This window comes from Crocodylus siamensis, chromosome 4 (assembly GCF_052110815.1).
Source record: "Crocodylus siamensis isolate JL-2025a chromosome 4, ASM5211081v1, whole genome shotgun sequence".
NCBI classification, from domain to species: Eukaryota; Metazoa; Chordata; order Crocodylia; family Crocodylidae; genus Crocodylus; species Crocodylus siamensis.
Genome location: NC_143398.1, coordinates 9,289,694 through 9,310,766, shown reverse-complemented (window position 1 = coordinate 9,310,766; position 21,073 = coordinate 9,289,694). Strand labels below are relative to the sequence as shown.

At 42.8% G+C, this 21,073-nt stretch overlaps 1 protein-coding gene across 1 annotated transcript in view; it reads right to left on the bottom strand.

Moving 5' to 3' along the window:
• TAF3 (TATA-box binding protein associated factor 3) overlaps positions 1-21,073 on the bottom strand; it is a 152,790-nt gene that overhangs the window by 9,992 nt on the left and 121,725 nt on the right. Inside the window, exon 4 of the mRNA XM_090041707.1 lies at positions 15,251-15,333. Within this exon, the coding sequence (XP_089897833.1) occupies positions 15,251-15,333 (83 nt within the window). The remainder of the gene's footprint in view (positions 1-15,250; positions 15,334-21,073) is intronic.

Genomic DNA, 21,073 nt, shown 5'->3' with positions numbered 1-21,073 from the left:
AGACAGGTCCTGTTCCTTAATGGGGTCTTAGATGCCACTATAATAAAACTGATGAAAATGCTTCAGCAACTCCAGATGCACAGGCAGGTCAAAACAAACTCTTACTATGTTCACTGATTACTAGTAGCTGTAGTAGTAACAACCAGCAGTCAATTTATTGCCACTCAAAGAAGGGAACTTAAAGGTGTTAAACAATTGCCTACCTTCAGATATAATTCCTACCATCATTCTTACACTGGACTGTGGGTGTGACTGGAACAAGCACCCAGTACAAGGTTGGTTTGTTTATCTCGCCTTTGACACAGTTATCATGTAGGAAAGATCAGCATTTGGAACACCCTTGGACCTACCACTCCATAAAACTAATGATATTCTGTGGCAGAAAAGAAAGGAATTGCTCAGGCTTATATCACTTGAGAGATGATGGGGTAACCTCAGAGAGGATGGATCCCTTGGTCTCCTATCTGAAGACACGGGCTTACGTAGGTGGGGAGAAACTGAAGTAAAACAGCTGCCCTGTGACTAATAATTAATGCTACTTCAGACTTGTATAGAACAAGAACCACAAGCACTTTATAAATCAGAGCAACAATTGTCAGCCCCATTTTACAGGTGATGAAATTGAAGTGGAGAGGCCTAAGATCATGTTGTAATACAGAGGCAGACACCAAAACCAAACCCCTGCCCCCATAACCAGTTCCTTGCTTAGATGCGCCATCACCCATGAGGCTAAAGGAATTTAGAAGCAGGTAATAATTTACTTTAATATGTTTACTATCTATTTTCAAAATGTGCAAATGCAAGACATGGCATGGCATTTGCACAAAAAAGTTGGAGGCTAGATTAAATTATTCTTAGAGGCAACCAGAGAAAACCCGAGATCAGGCAGTGAACGAAACACGTTCAGAACCTTGAGATCAGAGTTACGTTTCTCCGTGGGCTGCTTGCCTACCAACATGTCATCACGATTATTTTCTATATTAAAAAGATAAAAATCAAATATTAACATTTTTATGAAAATGGCTGTTTCAGAATGAAAGGGTGTGAGAAAACCCTTGGACTAGATGTGGTAATGAGAGCCTCCATTCACTGTACAAAGTAACAACTATAACCACTCCCTTCCCAAAGAAACTGGAATTATTGCATAGGCTTTGTAGTACAGCTGTTATTTTCCCCTTCAACTTTTAAGTATCCTTTGAACTTTTTTTTACGGCAAGATGAAATACATCTCATACAAAATGTCTTAATGTATTTATAAAAAAATACATGCATTTATAACTAATATCCTAAAGTATGTAAAGATATAGTGGAATCCTTTTATAAAGGAGGATTTGGTCAATTCCACTTTGATCATTACTTTGGACTGATCAGTCCATTCAGATCCACAAAAAAGACCTCCCCAAACACGGGCACAGAAGAAAGTTCTCTCGCAAGCACAGAGCAACCCACAATTTTTAGTGCCAAGGCAGACAACCTTGCAAGCAAGGCAAAATCCTGGGAAGGCAGGATTTTTAGTACCAAGACAGATCAGCCAGGTTATAACGGGCTCTAACTGGCACAAACTATGACCCACTGGCTCTGGAGCAGGGGGAGACTCAAAAGGTATTTCATTTATTTCCTACCGTAGGAAGTAGCTGGTCTGATATCACCATGATTCTTACATTGCCTACTTAGTATAAGCAGAGGGAAAAGACAAGCGTGCCACAAGCCTTCAGAAAAGTATGATCTGAATCACTAAGTTGAATGTTTATTACTAGAGGTGATGCCACAAAATGATTATACTGAGTTATCTTAGGCTAGGCAGGAGTCAGTCTAAATGAACCTCATTTTATTGAGGGTAAGGTTCCAAATGAATTCTTCCTCAAAAGCCGGCTAAATTTACTTCCCACTCTCATGAGTGCCGTAGGCATGTAGGAGCCCAGGGCGTTTTTACACGGGGGGGCGCTTTAATTAAGAGCGGGTCCGAGAGCGCCTGGAGTGTCTCGTGTATCAGAGAATCCATGCTTCAAAATGACAGCAAGGGTGCTTTATCTAAAGCTCAGCGAACAAGCTTTAGTTAAAGCCCCCCCCCCATACACACACTTCTGAAGTACAGGGAGGCTGGCTGGAGCGCAATAATTACCACACTCCAGCAAACTCTATTAATTGAGCCTGCTCCGATGGGCTATAATTCCAGCGCGTTGGAGCAGCCTCCAGGCTCATGTACAGGCACCCCTAAAGTGCAGTTAGAGAGGAAAAGTTATGCCACTTTAATTATTGCAGTATAACCAAACCATTCGTTGCACTGATAATTTTTTTTTTTACAAGTAAGGGAGGAAAATAAACTGTACTGGTAACTATTTTGATATAAAAGCACCAAACCTCTAACTGAAACGGTTACACTGAGAAAACATCAAGTAGGCTGAAGATAAAGTTAAGAATTTCAAAAATGCCAACAGGAATTAGGAACTGAAATGCCACCGACTTTCTATAATATTTTAGGAGCCAAAGTCTTAAGGCCTAATATTAAGGTCCCAGGAGATGTGATTTTTGTAGCAGCAAAAAGCTTGTAGTGCTACAAAAGGTAAATTGTTACTGGTGGGCACACGTACGCAGCCCACTGGTTGCTTGGCTGGAGGGTGACAAAGCTGCCACAAGGGCAGCTCCAGCCAGGGGTGACAGGGGGCTGCTCTACAGCTCCCCCAGCCCTCAGGGAAGTCTGCCAGACAGGCTCACTGACCAGCTTGTGGGGGTTTTAAAGTTCCCAGCTCCCAAGTAGCGCCCAAGCTGGCTGGAGCTGGTCTCTGGATCCCCACAAGCCCTTTAAAGTTCCTGTGTTTTAATGGGCTGCTTGTGTGCGAGCACCAAGAACCCTTTCAAGTTCCTGAGTTGCAGACAGCCCTGTTGTCCTTGCAGTCAGGTGGCAAAGGTGACAGGGCACCCTGTGAGCCTCCTGTGGCAGCAGGGGCAGAGATTTGAGGACTTGAAGGGTCTGGCAGGCTTGCACTGCTGGGCACCAAGAGTGAGGGGGCTGCCTGAGAATCCCCTGCAGCAACCAGAGGTGATGGTGGGGAGGAAGGAGAGGGGCCTGCGGCTCCTGATCAGCCCCTGCCACCACCGCTTGCACAGAGACAAGAGTGAGAAGGCTCCCAGCAAACTATGGCAAGGTTAGAAACTCAGGCTAGACATCAGGAGGCGCTACTTCACAGTCAGGGCGGCTAGGATCTGGAACCAACTTCCAAGGGAAGTGGTGCTCACTCCTATCCTGGCGGTCTTCAAAAGGAGGCTAAATAGACACCTTGCCAGGGTTGTTTGACCCCAGTACTCTTTCCTGCCATGGCAGGGGGTCGGACTTGATGATCTGCTCAGGTCCCTTCCGACCCTACCTACTACGAAACTAGGGGATGATCAGGGAGTGCAGACTGCTCCCCCCCCCCCATTAGCCCCTGCTGCTGCCTGCAGAGAGCCCCTCACCCCTGCTGCCCAGACAGGACTGCCCCGGACTCCTCTGTTCTCTGTCCTCTCCTCACAGGGGCTGGGGCTGTTCCTCTGCTGCCTGTCTGCTGCAGCTCTGTCCCCAGTGCCGATCACTATCTGCAAGCTACCCAGGGTGGCAAGAGCCTGCTGGGTGGTTTCTACCAGCGATGTACCCAGGTCCGAAGTTGCGGCAATGGGGACAGTGGTGCCTGGAAGTCAGCCACGCAGGGTTTCCTGATAGCTCCCCACTGGGCAAGCTGGCAGGGAGCCACCTGCCTCCCCTCTCTCTCTTCCTCTTGGAGGGAGGGAAAGACAGCTGAGCACTATGGGACAGTGAGGGTCTCTAGACATGACCACACATTATGTTTATTCTGGAAAGACAAAGAAGTTGCTGTCTGAAACAGCCAACTCTTTGCTGTAGGTTTTGTGGCAGGTGAGCCATTTTTCTAGCAAGATAAATAGCATGAAAGTGTGGCCAGCTGCTCTGCAGTGTTAAAACAGCTGATACCGCAGGACAAATATAACATCTGTAGAGACTCCAGGGGGACTTCAGCTTCTAGATGCCTAAGTTCTGACATTCTGAAAATATTACTATGTGACACCACACAGTATTGGCCAACTCAACTCAGGCTTCCCAAGCACCAATGAAGACCAGCTGATATGTTTTCCAAGATGACCATTTCCCACTATCCACGCAATGTCAGAAAGCACAAAACTCCAGTGGAAGTTGATAGGAACTCTGATGGCAAATGGACTGTGGACCTTGGCCCTGAAAACCAGACGTCTCACTTCGATATGGCAAATGACCTAAAACTTGATTTTCTTTCCCACTAAAAAAATGTACAGAAAAGTCAACAGATAGTGAAATGCTGCCTGTACTTATGCAACAGAAACAGCAAAACTTGTGCATAAGGGAAAATAAACTTTAAAATTGTGTATTCTGAAAGCACAACAGCTCCATATTTTTCCTACTACAACGTAAAAGAAAGCCTGAGCACATCATGCTTAGAGACTGACTTTTGCACTCCTATATGCAAACGGGCTTGTTATTCTTTAGAAGAACTGCAATCACCCGACATGTTTCAGAAAAGCAGAAAACTATGTTAGAAGATAATATACCCAAGACAACTAGACCAGTCTGTCTGCACGCGCACATGCATGTACACAGATGTCTGAAGTACAGTCCTCGCTTTAAGAAACAGGCTGCAAAATATATTCCATAAGCATGGATACAAAATCCTTTGTCACAATATTTACCTTTCTCTGTTCTCTCATAAATGTCCTTTCAACGGTACGGACTTACGAGCATGCACACACACAAGGTTCAGCTCCCAGATCTGCACCTTTTCTGTGGCTAATCTCTCCAAATACTACTTCAACCATCCCTGCACTGCCCACTCTCAACACTGCTTCTCAACAGTGAGCCCAACTCTCCCTGACATCTTACCATGGGTAGTTCAGGACCAGCCAAATCTATACGGGGACGAGAGAGAGTTGCATCTTTTGCTATGACTTTCTTTCCTTGTCCTTCTTTCTCCGTAATCCTCACCACCACCACCCATGTCCCTATTGCTTGGAAATGACCCATTCTCCAGCATTTTATGCTAGAACCAGCATTTGGATAGTGCCTTATGCATTTCCCAAGGAAGATGCAAAAGTAAACTGGGGCAGCTCTAGAAAGGTCTCCACCTGAATAATACACACTGTTTTCCCTTTGTTGCTGGCACTTGCCCAGTGCAAAACTGAACCCTGAACCAGGGTCTCCTGGCCCAAGAACATACCAGATGAATCACTCATCTAACAGCTATACTTTGATCATAAGCTCATCAGAGTTGGGACCCACCTTTTTGTTGTGTCAGCACAATGACTAGTGTACTGGGACCCTGGGACCTGACACTGCCCTCCCAAGAATCAAAATAATACACTGAATATTTGGCTATTTATTTTTCATTTCCCGGTTTTTTTTAAAGTGACAGGTTTTGATCAAGAGATGCATTTAAAGAAGCCAGAAAGAAGTCAGCTTCCTTCTGTAGGTCTGAAGAGACTATTTTTAATGAGTAAGCATCTGCTCTCAAGCCTGTTGCATACATTTGTTCCAGTTGTTCTACAAAGGGTGGTTGCTCATCCCCATTTCCATATGCACCCCGCTGAAGCAGGTATGTGTCTAAACCTGCCTGGAGTGTGCTTCTCCTGTTAACTGAGATGTACTAGATACATAATTTTTTACTCTTGTACAACAAACAGGAAAATCAAATCATCTCTCAATCAGCTGTTACGTCTTCTGACTCAGACCTTTGTGGATTTGTTGTTGGAGCAATCCACCAAGTGTGGGAGCAAATGAAAATAATTTTGCCTCAGCCTTCCACCTGCCAAGAGCCAAGTGAATAATTAAATAGGGTGGCTTCTATAATTAGAGAAGAGGCCAATTCCAAGCCTGAGGTTTGAAATAACTCTCAGGCACAAGGGAGTGTTCTAGATTCGATGTGGAAGCACAGGGGACCTGTCATTTTTTTCCTAAACTTATTTTGGTCATGGAACTCCTACTGCCTTCATGAACAAAGACAATGGCACCCAAAGGTACATCATACCCTTCTGAAGCCCCAAGAGCAACTGAAAGGCTGCGGCCAAATATATGATCTTTCTCCTGACTGTTCTCTTCAGCCTATGAATCATGCCCAAGACAATGTCTTCAGTAAAGATCATATGATGCTGTAAATACAGAGACATCCTCCAGCTCTTTTTTTAGAATTTACTTTAGGCATTTAAGAAAAGATAAAAAAATATATATGATGAGCTAGCAAAGCCCTAAAGTTTCACTGGGATTCTTAAATCCTACGGTATCCCTCTGTGTGCTTGGACAGAAGAAACGAGATCGTTTTTCACTTCTCTCTTTGCTTTGGTGGTCTACCAACTATATCAAAAATTGATTTAACTGGTATTAAGTTTTCTGTTCTGTAGAAAAAGTTGATGGATTGACGAAGTGTGAGCTCTATTATTACACTGTTAACACTTAGCCTTTCACTGCTAAGTGCTACATTGTAAAATAATTGGGATACCCATTAGTACTGTAATAAACATAGACATTCACTGCCAAGACTCCATTGTTTAATTTTCCCAAACAGTGGTTTACCCTTCTACATTTTTCTCCCTGAAGTATCACTTTTTCCCTCCTATTTAATTCCACAATAAGTTCTCCTCCAGAGCTTTCTGTTGAATAAGCAATGTCTCGCAGGGTAACCAACACCGCCCACAGCTGTGTCCCACAATAGCCCCATGCTGCTTGCATTACATCTTTTGGAGGATTTGGTCACGGTGCCTTAACTGCTACAAACACTGCCCTTATTCATAAAAACGTGCAGAAGGAGGGGCTTCCAGCAGGATTCCTTTACCTGTTTCCCCACCACAAAACAGTGAAATAAATGGAATGGGTCATGAGCTGCCTGGCCTGTAATGCAAACCTACGGCTTGACAAGTCAATAAAGAGCCAATCCTTCTCTCCTCAAACCATACAGAGAGAGCCAAGGTTAGGGGCAAACAATATGGATATGCCTACATGAGGAGTTTAATGATCCCCATTATTCAGCTTCTATGGGCAAGCTCTATGAAGCCAGTAATCTAAATTATTGAAGTTTGAATAACTTGTGACCAAATAACTCAAAGTTCAAAAGTTTCTTCACAATGGGCTTTCTCATTTATCCTTGAGAGAGCAGCACTCCTCCTGTGAAAAGCCTACACATTTCCAGCAAGGAAGGTATCATATAAAAGTAGTAAGGATTTTATATAAAACTCGAAATTCCAGTTGTTTTATTTCAATTACTTAGTCTAGTTCTCCACAGACATTTTCCAGCTCCCATCACCACGTGGTTTGAACCTCTCATAGAAGTAATGTGCTATTTTAAAATGACTTGTGCTACTTCAGCATCCACAGACCCCAAAGAGCTAAGAATTATACAAAGAAAGTCTATGTTCCAATTAAAATGAGCAAAAATGTTTTCAGAGCCTTATTTCTACCTCTCCTTTAGGTTCTCTTCTCTCTCTTTTTGTGTAGTTTTCCCTAGACCTTCAGGCTTTGACAGAGTTACTGGTAGGCCAATCTCTTCTATAAAATCAGCCAATTTACACTTAGGAGTCTTTTTTTGGCACCCACTTAGAAATCTTGGTCTTTATTAACCTTGGCACCAGCCTGTATAGAGCATTAATAGGGCATCTCCTGGAGTAACTAGGAAAAATGGCCACAAACTGGCGGAGAGCAGATACAGGTTAGACATCAGGAAAAACTTCTTTATGGTAATGGGCTTCCAGGGGAGGTGGTGCTCTCCCCTACCCTGGGGGTCTTCAAGAGGAGACTGGACAAGCACCTGGCTGGGGTTGTCTGACCCCAAGGCAGGGGGTCAGACTTGATGACCTACTGAGGTCCCTTCTGACCCTAACATCTACTAATCTATGACAAATGATGAAGCCTTACAGAAATACAAAACCTGCAAGATATGACAAAAAGTAATTCTGGTGGCATACTGATCACCATTACCTGTGTGTTCGCAAAAAAGTATGAATTGTTGTTAGAAAAACCAAAAACAAAGAAGAAAATAAAACACCTTATTGCTGAAAACATGACATTTCCTCACTGTTCAGACATGCTTCAGGAAGCCAGGCCTAGTTTCCAAAGGCTGTTTCTTGCATTTCCCCGCCAGGTTATCTGACTGCTGGAGATTTCTAGGCAGCTACCATTTGTGCCTGATTATAGAAACATAGGCGGGTGAGCTTATTATGGTGAAAGCTAACAGACTGACAATCATGGGAAGAAAATGCAAAATGGCAGGGCAGGCTTCCCACTCTCAGGTCCATCAGCGTGTGTCTGAGTCCCCAGGGCTACACACAGCAATAGCATCTAGTAGAGAGAAGACAGATCAGTTCCACTTGTCATTCCTTCCTTGGTTTCTACTGAGATTCCCTGCATGGAGTGCCATTCACTGTTAGTTGCTTTGGCATTTTTTTTGCATTATGGACAAATTCTGTAATACAGGCAGTGCTCGGACTTACGACACGATCGGTTCCTGAAAACCGTGTCTTAAGTCGAAACGTTGCAACTCGGAACCGATTTTCTCATAAGAAACAATGTTATAAATGGGGGATTCATTCCAGAACCAAGACCCAATATCCTGTTTTCACCAAAAATACCCCAGAATTTTGTACTCGATCAATTATAGATGAGTAACATAGCTACATTAATGTATTTATATTGTAAATAGCAATCATATTGATTTGGAAGGACTTCTTTGAGGTGATTTTGCTGGACTTTTTGAAAGGCTCTTGGTTGGACTTTTTGAAGGGCTCTTGGCTGAAGTCTTCTCAGGAGTCTCGGCTACAGGTTTTTCTGGAGTCTTGTCTGCTTTCTTAAAGAAAGCATCCAAGGAAGTTTGGAGATATGTTCTCCAGGGAGACGAGCGACATAGCGCTGGTGTGGTGTTTCATCAGATCAAGCATTGTAAAGTTGAAATCGATGTCATAAAGTTGAAACAGGACGTCAATTTATAAATGCTGTAAGTGCGAAACATTGTAACTCGAGACACTGTAAGTCGAGAACAGCCTGTATGAGGAAATTTTGTAATATGGACTTTTTTCACTACACTGAATACATTTCAGCCAGGTCACAGAGCAGCACTTTGGAATGAAGTGAAGTTAATGAACATTAGGAACAAAAATCTAGTCTATCCATTATTCCTTTAGGGCTTTATTTGAATAATAAACTCAGATAGTAATTATATATCTATATTCTGAGTGAAGATAGCTATACTTCTGTCCACTTAAAATTCCAAGATAGATGTGGATGGGGCACATCAGATTACAGGCCAACTTGCTGCTAAAACTATCCTCCTCCACTCAGCTCCAAGGTCCCCTACTGAAAGCAGAGTGAGGATACAATGCAGAAAGCCAAAAGTTAGATGCCTGGCATTTTAAGATATAGATTAAAGACAATTTTACCAAAAAAGAATGTGCCCTGCTTCCAAGTCATGGAAGCCCTGAAAAAAAAAAAATCAATTATATGTTGCTTTTGTAGCCTTGCATTAAAGACAGAAGTTATGGGGCTTAAAAAAATTTGGCTTTAAAGTTGTAACAAATGTATCATAAATAAAAGAAATAAAAGCAAACATTGAAGTGTATGTCATTTGTATCAGGGACCAGAATGCCAATTTTCAGCAGCTAAGCATTTTGAAAAATCATTATGTGTGACATACAGGCTTGCCTAGGGAAAAAAAAATTATCCAGTTGAATAGTAAACAAAAAGCCATCTCAAGATAATTTAACAAAATAGCTAAATTATTTGTTCATCACTTGGAGGAGATTTAAATTCTGAGAGTCCACACCAGCCTTTTCCCCCTAGATAACAGATCTTAAGGGCCTTCCTGTTCTGACTCAGTTAGCAATCTTGTGCCTCGATAAGACTGCAGGGGAAAAAACGCCCCCAAAAACCCTTTCTAACGTATCATTCAAATCATATCTAAAAAGGTGGTCATAAATATTTTAAAACCCAAGCAAACTAATAAGAGCTGGGCCCATTAAGGATAAGATCTTTTACAACAAATTAAATAAAACAATTTATTGAAGCCTGGACTTGAGATAAACTAGATTTACTAGCTGACCTTTTATTCATTTAAAGAACAAAATTAGCTCTAATTGCATTAGAATGGAATCCAGTAAATTTCTTCTAATGTGGCATCCATGCAAGTATTGCTGTAATTGTTTACAACTAAGATGGAAATGCTCTGATTATAATCTACTTTCCACTTGTTTTACTGTGCAGTTAAAGCACTTGCAAAAACCTAAAGTGTAACTGGTTTTTTCTACATTTTTCTACTTATCCTTCAGTAACAAGCTATGCTTTCATGTCGATTTTTCTGACATTATACCCCGTACATTTGTAAGGAATTATGAAGAGCCACATTCTTAGGATTGATAGTGTGCTTATGTAGCGCCAACCTAAAAGGAGGCATTGCTTTCTGACTTGGACCAGGAGATATTAGCATTTTTAGGAATTATGAAGAATTAAAAATCTCCATCACAATTGACACGGGCCTCCACCTTGGCCGTCAGTCTCAGCAGAAAGGCTGAGAGCTGAATAGGTAGAGAGAATGAGCTGCCCCCTCGCTGCTCAGGTGGTCTGTCTAAAGTCAGGGCTGAGGCACATGAGAGGATGCCTGTGCTGTCGTCAGCCTGCTGTACTTACTTTGTGGATAGGGTTTCCATTTCAAGTGCCACCTATCTTGGCATCTCTAAGAAGAATATGAAGCAGCTCTTTATGGCTCTGCCTGTCTCTGAAACTAACCCCGGAACACGGTGTTTTAGGTTAAACTCCTCCAAAAGCACAGTGTTAACCTGAAAGTATGTCCTACCTAGGTAAACTGCAGCAATCAAGGGACTCAGCAGCTAAATAATTCAATACCCCGTCTACAGTTCACTCCTCAGTTCCCTTTCTCAACTTCAAATAACTCACTTCCACCACACACAGCCTACTTATCTGCAGCCTCAAGCAACCCCAGAAGCAACTTTGACTTCAGCCACAAATGCATCAGTGCAGATCTTAACACTGTAATTTCCATATTAAAATGACTACCCAATTAAGAAGCGGAACTATCAACACAGATGAAGCATTCACCAAACTTCTCCTAACTGCAACCCACCCTAGCACAATGTTGCTCTTTGTGCCTGCCTTCGAGGCTGGACTACAAAGAGATTGAAGATCCTGCTCTAGCATTGGAGCTAACAGAGCCGAGTGTTTTAGCTCAGGCAGTAGATGCTTGCAGTGTTTGTTCCAGATGTGGCGAGTTCAATGCCCACTTCTGGTGATCTGCCATGGACATTTTGTTCCATAAACACTTCAGAGAAAAATTTAGTTCGCCGCTGCCATTTGCAATCTGGCTTTGCCTCCGTTGCACATACTTCTACCAAGCCACACACAGACCTATACTCAGGCAGGCAATGAGAGTCGCACCAACCTCCTAAGAATTAGCACAGCACAAGAACGTGCAACTAGCAGTCTGAGCTAGGACTGAGTGTTAGCTTCACAGGTTGAAAGCAGATTTATATTGGAGAAGCTCCTAGAGTAGTGGTTTCTTCTCAATCTTTTTTTAGACTCAAGGTGCCCCTCCAGGACTTTTCAAAATTTAGCAGCATTCTATTAAAAATAATATATGATGCATATCATAATAGAAACATTCTAATCCTATCATTAATTAAATATGGTAGCAATCAATTCAAGCATTCTAATTATATTATATTCACCCCAATGCCAGCACTGCTGCAGCCAGGTGGATCTCAGCCGCATGCCTCCTGCAGAGCCAGACTGAGAAACAGATGTGGTAGAAGTGTGTACTCTTGTCCAGCCTTTCCTGGTCTGGCCCTGCATGGTATATCCTGGATACACAGGTGTGCAGGGCACACAGACCTGTCCCACGCACCTGTTTTCAGGAGGCATGTCAGAGTTGAACTGAGAAGTGGCTGCAGCTGAAAAGCGTGCCTGCTTGCATTACAGCAAGCACTCTGTTTCTGCTGAAGTTCTTCCCAGTTTGCCTCCAATGTGCCTCAAGAAAAAGGGGCGTGAGGGGCAATTTCACCCCACAGTGGTGGTAGGTCAATGTTGTAGCAGGTTCTTGCAGCACTTTTGATGAGAATCCCTGTTCCAGAGGCTTCAATCAAAGGCACTACTGCACTGAGGTCTGGATGAACACCTACCAAGAGAGATCTCTGCCTCCCAGAATTATATGGCTCTGCGGAAGACTGAGAGCAGAGGCAGAAAAGAGAAGGGGATGTAGCTTTAAAAATCATCTGAATGCTTGTTTGGTCGGTTGTGGTGGAACATGCGGTCTGCACCAGCTTTCCCTGATAACCATCTGTCAGGCAAGGCCCCTCTTGGTCTGCTATCTGGCACCATGTAAACCAATACAGCCTGCTCCATAGCTGGATTGTCAACAACTAAACTGGTGCCCCCACCTGGGCTTGCCTGGGTGAGGAGGATGTGCGGACACCCAGCAGGACCAAAAACCTGTCAAAGGGTGGATGAGCTCCCTGCAAGCCAATGGCCATCCATGCCTGGAGAGGCAATGGGTGCCACCAGGTTATCCTGCCTGAAGAATCACCAGTGATGCAAAGCAACTCAGCTAACCTCATCAGAGTGGAGAAGGATTGTTACAGCACCTAAGGTGCCTCAATGGTTGCAGTGGCCTTGGGACTGGCCTCCCCCATTACTACCTCCAAGCATAGGGATTTCCCAGGTTTTTAAATAAATGTGCATCAGTTATGATGGAGAAAGATACTAACTAATATAGCTATAAATGCTGTTCCTTATACAGCCCAAGGTCTTATGATACTCTCCCACGGTACCCTTCCCACAAGCCCACCACGGATCCCTATGCTGAGCCCTGCGCTCACATTCTCTGATTTTTCCATTCTCCTTTCCACAACAGGTGCTCCCTACATCCTCACTCTTTACCATGTTCAGCTTCAAAATACTTACATAATGCAGCATTTAAAGGCTTGGTATGGTGGGGAATAGGATGGAATAATGGAGCATTAGGAATGCTGCATTGGGGCATGAGTTCTGTGCAATCTCATGCTCTTCCCCAGCTAGAGGAAGAGTAGACCAGGTATGGTGACAGCGATGGAAACACTGGGGCTGCCTAAACATGGACTAATAGAACTGCACTGCTTCTGCACTATATCTGGGGACCTATGTGGGTTATACTGTGGTGCTGGGATGGAAGAAATTTGAGCCTGTGATGTATATGGAGATCAAATTGAAACATGTTGATGTGTCTGACCCATATGGGTATGTGAACTGGAAAATGTGGTGGACAACAGTTAACAAATGTCTGAAGTCTCCATTCAAAATGCATGTGGCCTAGGGTAGGTCAGAAAGAGGACAAGCATGGTGGGCACTGTTGATACCTGAAGATGGATTTAGGAGCTTAGTTGTAGGCTCTCACTTGACCTACATGCTCACTATACACAACACTTCTAAAATCTGTTAACAGAGCTGTTTAAAAGTATTCTCCAGTCATCTGCAAGGAAAGTGTGCTACTGAGCTTTAAAAGGACATTCTAACCAGCTGCCTTTGGCCAAGTCAGACATGAGAAAGGTATAGAATATATTTTAGAAAATATAAAGCCTAATGTAGAACAATATGATGCAGGTGAACTGCAGATCACACTCAAATACTGTAAAGGGGAAAATGCAGAGAAGAAGTACTGAAAGCACTGTGGGGCAAGGGAGGGAAGAAATGACTATTACCTTTGGGTCCTGTGGGAACTGAAAAGACAACAGACAACATTTTCCATAGCAATTTCATAATAATGTAGCTCCCACCTACCATAACTCTCCACACTGGAAGTGAAACTAATTCTTTTCTTAGGCTAAACAAAAGTATTTCCAAACTGGTCCCGGCCTCTGCCAGATTTAACAGTCTTCCAATCTGGAACATGCCTTAGCCTAAGCTACACTCCCAAACAAAATGAGTGTTTCAAGAGTTGTACAAATCTTCCAAGATGGATCAACCTTTGTCTAAACCAGGCATCCAGACAAACAGTTCCAGGTTGCCTGTATTTTTCAAAACCTCTGTCTAACCTAAGCGTCCACACTACACTTACTCTTCAAAAACCCAGGAAAAACTCTACAACTCTTTTGTCCCAAAAGCTGATATCCAGCCCATCAGAGACTACTCTCAGAACACTCTCATGGCATCAAAATGCCATTACATAAACTGATGACAGGTAAGATGAAACCTTGAATATAGCAACAGATATTCTATCTCAAATACGATGTCTCTGAAAAGTTTAAAAAATAGATAAAAGAGAGGAAGAAAGACTACATATGACATTAATAACAATTGTTAATAGTACAACAGGAGAGATTAAAAAGATTAGACTATTTAGGTTAGAAAGGACATAAGGAAGCAACATGTCAGCAGTACATAATACAATGAATGCCAGAGGAAAGGCTGGCTGAGAGCTAATATTTACCATAGAGACATAGTTAATCATACCGTCTCTTAACGAAAGGCACGAGCACTCACTCTTTGCAATTAAAGCAGCACATCTTGAGAACCTGACTAAAGGAAAACACTTTTACCTACAATGCATAACCAAGCTGTGGAACTCAATGCTATGTCTTTGTCTTCTTCCTCTTCTCTGTGTTGCACCTATCATTTTGTTCCTATTTAGACGGTACGCTCTTTGGGACAGGGGCTGTTATATATGTGTCTAGCACCCACAGCAATGTAATTAACTGGGTGTTATTATACATACAATAATTCGTGATCTAATTAGCAAACCAAGATTTAAAAAGATTCATGAAGATACTGAATCACCAATAGTTACACTAAAATAAAAATGTATACAGGGGATCAGGACATAAAGTAACTGCTAACTGCAGAATTGAGAAGCTTCTTGGAGTAAGGTTTGCCTCTTAAGGAGGTTTTCACTAGCTACTGCTGGAAACCACATTGTTATCTGGCTAGTCCAGCATTTTGAGACCATATTCTGGGAAGACTTTTGGTGGGGTTAATGGAGAAATATAGAAAGTCTTCCCTGTAGCCCCACTCCAAGGTTCAAAAACCCAAGCTGTGAGAGCTCTCTTTTGACAAGCGTTTGGATCAACACTTTGTTAGCCCTGTGAGGAGATTTCACAGATCTCAGTCTTTATTAAAAGCAGTCCCTCAATGAAAATGAGATTTGCCAGAAGTGGTAAGAGATGAATCCCTGATAAACTTGTACCTTCTTCAGATGGATTTCTTTGTACTTACATTTTGTCTTGGCCAGCACCCACTCTCAGTGTCAGTCTGGGAATAACTGGTGATGAAGCTGGAACAACTGGTTCCACCTTTATCTGTTCAAGGGAACACATTGAACAATTAGAGGCACTGCTTCTCTAAACGGATGTTCAACATTTCTTTATTAGCTGTGAAGAAACAGATAGCCAAAAAGACTATTCATTTAATCAAATTTAGATTCTTACCCTCTTCCAGTGCTACTAACTGTAGCATGAAAGGACACACGGTTTGCTGAGAGATCTCTGCAACATCTAGGCACCACTATGATTGGAAAGTCAACTTATATTTTTACTGCGCTGGTAAATGTTCATACACTGTGCTAATATAAATCTTACAAATCTGATATTCTTGTAGAGATGTGAAAGATTAAGTCAGCCTCAACACAAGACTAACATGTCAGCTGTAAAAAATATATATATTCCTATTAAGCTCAATACACTTTTGAGGGAAATAGTCTCACAGACTTTTATTAGAAGCCCAACTCTAGTTGTTTTTTTTGTGTGTTCTTCACTTTGTTTAAAGTACTCCACAGTCCAACGGGGGGAACTGGCTCCGAGATCGGACCCAGAGACGGGCAGTTGAAGGAATTGAATCAACATGGCACTTGGTGACTAGTGGTGTCCCCCAAGGCTCCATTCTCAGACCTGTACTCTTTAACGTCTTCATAAACCATCTGGACACTGGTGGCAGAAGCGGAATGGCCAAGTTTGTTGACAACACCAAACTTTGGGGAAGAGTATCCACACTTAAGGACACGTTGGTGATCCAGGCCAACCTTGACAGGCTTGCAAGGTGGGCAGATGAAAACCTGATGGCATTCAATATGGAGAAATGCAAGGTGCTCCACCTCAGGGGAAAAAAAACTGCGTCACACTTACAGGCTCGGCAATGCTACACTTGCTAGCACCACGACTGAAAGAGACTTGGGGGTCATGATGGACCCCAAGATGAACATGAGCCACCAATGTGATACTGAAGCTGGCTAAGTGAACAAAATTCTGGCTTGCATCTACTGATGCATCTCAAGCAAGACCCAGGATGTCATCCTCCTGCTGTACTCGGCTTTGGTGAGGCTGCAGCTGGAGTACTGCATCCAATTCTGGGCTCCACAATTCAGGAAGGACATGGAGAAGCTGAAAGAGTCCAGAGGAGTGCCATGCATATGATCAGAGGGCAAGAGAGCAGGTCTTATGAAGAGAGGCTGCAAGCTATGGGACTCTTCAACCTGAAGATGCACAGGCTCAGGGGTGACTTGATGGCAGCCTATAAGTACATAAGGGGTATATATCAAGATCTGAAGGTACACCTGTTCACCAGAGCACCCCAGGGGATGATAAGGTCCAATTGTCACAAACTGAAAGACCGTTTAAGCTGGACATAAGGAAAAACTTCTTTACTACCCAAGCCCCACAAGGCCTAGAAACTCCCCCCAAAGGTGGTGCAAGTACTTGCTCTGGACACTTGTAAGAAACATTTGGACGCTTATCTTGCTGGGATCCTTTGACCCTAGCTGATTTCCTGCCCCTTGGGCAGGGGTTTGGATTCGATGGTCTTATGAAGTCCCTTCCAGCCCTAATGTCTATGAAATCAAGCAGTTATTTCTCATATTCAGAAAGCAAATTGTAACCCCCCTAAAGAACCAACCTGGACACAGAGAATGAAAAACCTAAGCAGTTCTCCTAAAATCACTTATGCAAGTGCTGAACAAGATACTGATGTCTGCAAAGTCTAGTGCATGCCTCGGCGTTTGTGATCTTGGGACCACAACAAGTAAGTTCTGTATTACTGTATTACAAACAGGACTGAGGCTACAAAGGGCCTGAAATGACATCTGCTCTGTGTCCTCACTCTTATTTCAGCCAGTAAGTGCTGCTGGCTCTTGGCACTTAATTCCATTTTTCTGGGTGAAGATGGAACAAGGCCTACTTTAGCTTGCTCAGCACTCCCCAAGATAGAAAAATATCTTGTGATCTTTCCTTGAAAAAAAATTTCATGTTAAGCACTTATTTAAGTCTCTCCCTACTCAACAAACCACTTGAGGACAAGCTTAAGCACTTGCTGAATGAGCACCTTTAAACTAAATGACACAAAGGCTTGTTTTTACACAAAATTATCTTGACTGCTGGGTTTTGCAATGTGTGCCCACGCTTTGCTTGATGGAAGAGGCAGCTTTTTAAGGATGCCTGTTGAAAAGAACAGGGCACACAAATAATCCACACAAGAAAGAAGCTGGCGATACATGCATAGGAAGACAGCAAGGCCAGAGGACAGGACTCAGCTGGGCAACTAGGTTGGGCTACTTGGTGTACCAGTTATATATTCTTATGCAGAGCTCCAGGCTGGTGAAAGGTGGGCTGTATATATGTCGCATTTTCCACACAAAGGAACTGAAATCTGACTATCCATCGTATTTTTACACAGTTCATTGTGCTGTGCAACAAAATCATCTGTGGATTAGTTTCAGCTTCTCTCTCTCTCTCAGACTTTCTTCACCTTTGTTTATACAGCACAACCTTCCTTTCTGTCATTCCTCATGCTGTGCAGCAGTTTTCTTCCCTCCGGCTCCTGCTGTCTGGAATAATTTTGCTATTTCTCTGCCTCGCACATGCCTCTTAAACCTGCTCTCCAGTCACTTTGTTAAAAGCAAACACGGTCCCCACTAGACAGGGAACCAGACTAGATCTGGGACTCTTGGGTTCTGCTCCCAGGCCAGGCATGGATCTGCTGTGACCTTGTAAAAGTCACTTCACCTTTTAATGCACATTTTCTCTCCTATCAATTGTCTTGTGTTTACACTGTGAACTCTTAAGGCTGGGGCAGCATCAGACCAGTGGGAATCACAATCTCAACTGGGATATCTCTGCAGTACTGTAACCCACTACAAGCCAAATTATGGCTTGGTTCATGTGGCAGCATAAGGATGCATAAAGTGTACCCCTAGCACCACAGGAAGCTATGTGAGAAGAAAAGCAGGCTTCAAAGACCTCCTCATTTCTTCCCATAGCCAGTGGGATGGAGGGCTCCCTCTCTACAACATATGTCTGTGTCATCATGTAGGTTTTATACCCTGAGCAGCTTACTTCTCACTGAGCAGTGGGGAAACTGCTACAATCTCCCTCTGGGGCTGTGCCAGGGGTCAGAGGAATGGCCTGGGATAGTCCATAGGCTGGATGAATGGTGTGGGGCTGGGTTTGCAGGCTGGATCAGGCCCACAGACTGCTCTGTGCATGTCAGATGTGGCCCTCACATTGGTACTGGCCAGGGCAGGCATCATGTGCAGTGCAGGTCCTAGACTGGTCATAGCGGGTACCACGTGCAGTGTGGTTCCCAGACAGGCCGGGGTGGGCATTGTATGTGGCACAGGTCCGTGCTCTGTGCATGCATGTGTGAGTCAACTCGAGACCCAGGGAGAACATTGGGAATCGGATGACGGGGCTCTAAGAGCTGCATCTCTGACTCCACTGCTTTAATTCATTAACCATGCAGTCTTTATGCTACTGTTTTCTGTCATTTGTGCAGTCCACTGTCTGCTACCCTGCGTTTATCTGTCAAGCAATGCAGCATACAGCTATAACGCAAGCGTTTAGAACAAGCTATGCTGAGGTCCGAACCTGATGCTGATTTTACAAGCATCAGTTCTAACAAAACAGCGTGCTCTAAATTAGCAATGTTCCTGTCCCACCTTCCTTAGAGGTAACACCATTTTTAAATGTACAACTCATCATGACTATGTTATTTAACAAACTGGACACTTGAAATGCAATCAAGTTTCAAGTGCGGAGAGACTGTGAACCACAACCCATCTCTTCTGGCGTCCTCGTTCCTCTGAAAGGGACGTGTCATGGAATGTTAAGTGTCCAAGCAGTAACTTGATCATTTGCACTTACAGCACAACTGCTGCCTAAGTCAGTCATTGTGTGATCTAAAAGCTAAATTAAGGAAACATGTACTTTGAGGGGTTAAAATGAAAGAGCAGCATTCTGGAGTAATACTGGGAATTGGGGCCAGCAGAAGAGCATTTACAGTGGATTACTAAGCTTCCCAAATCACCAAAGAGGTAAAGTCCAGCAATATAAGACTCCTTTGTAGCTAACTAAAAATACATTGTCAGTGGATTTGTCCAGTTTTATGTATAAGCAATACTTCTTTCACCTGAACTAATACTAGTAGTCATATAAGCCCCTTATTGCCATGTGCTGCATTTTTTTTGCTAATCTTCAAGGATTTAGCTTCTTTGCCACATACCTCAGGGCACCAACTGATAAAGCTCTAACTCTCCATTTTTCCAGGACACCAGCAGTGCGGCCTTGCAAAAAATGAAAATCGCTCAAGAGATTTAAAGGGGAAATTTATTTTTAAAATCCTGACTTGCAGCAAAGAGGTGGATTTAAAAAAAGCTTATCTATCAAGAATCAGTTTAAATTTTAATTCTATCTGGGGACTCTTTCATGCATTCTAGCTTTAAAGTTTATCTTTTGACAGGGACTTTTTGCCAAGGTAATGGGCAGCTTTGTCAATTTAATCTGTCCAAGTTTTTATTACTGTTGAACTCCTTTTCCTAATATATATATATCTAATAGCCTGTATATAGTATCTGTAACAGTTTACATTTCTTTGTGTATATTATGTTGTGTATATATTATATTGCTATAAATGAAATTGGAGCAGAGATAAGCAGATTATATACAACAAAAATACTTGTGCAATAGAGATCACGTGATATGTGAAAAATAATTAGCATCTTGTATCCATGTATGTGATTTCTCTGAAATGTCAGTATTGCTGAGGAGCTGTGCAAACAAAATAAGGCCCTGCTGAACAGTACATTCTTTGCAGTGTTCCAATACTTAGACAGGAAGAGTTAAATTAATAGAGACAGATGGAACAGTACCCCTGACAACCTTCACATTATCCATAGACCATGTGAGATGTTAATTTTCAGAGTGTCTGGACTGCAAATGGCAAGCTAGGTATGTCAATGTAAGAAAGATTATACCAGTCTTTGAAACCAACAATACTTGTTACTCAAATACTAGAAAGCAGACAGTAGGGTCTAATCCTCTGCAGTGGTACGGAGAAGAGTTCCAAGCTGAGGCATTCATACTGATTGTGTATGTGACTCAATGCTGAGCACAGAGAGGGCCTGGGTAAGTTGATTGGAACTGGTGCTTCTAATATTAAAACTATAATAGGAGACGCTGTGAAGGTCACGTGGTTTTCCATCTCTTCTGTTTTCCATCAAGATGCTGTATATTGTAAGAAGGGATGAAAGAGTAACCCAAGAACGGTGCTCTTTGTATAGGATCTGCAGCAGGAGAAACAGTTTCTAATGTGATTTAAAGGCTGGTCAAATGGAACTAAGCAGCATTGTTTCATACGTTAAATATCTGATATAGTCCCAAGATGAGGTGATTTACATCAGCTGGCAAGATCAATAGCAAGTGGTTCTGAATAGCCAAAGTCAATGTGGATGATCAGGCCTTTTGTACGTGTAGGCTCCTAGTGTCTCAAGTCAAAATGAGGGGCCAGTTTTGAACATTCGTGTTCTGAAAAAATGTTACTTTGATCCATAGGAAAACAAACTTGCGGTCTTGCTAATAAAGGAACTTAAGCTCTTACTGCACGATTAAGAGGATCAGTAGGATGGACCCTGAGGCTTCTTTAGAAATTTGTTTTTTTGCATTAAAGAGAATAGGCAGAGCTTGGAAGGGCAAGTAATGGGCAAAGCCATAATTCAAGCCAAGTCTGCTCATCATGTCTTCTCTTGCATTTACCTCTTTTCTAGTAGGCACTACA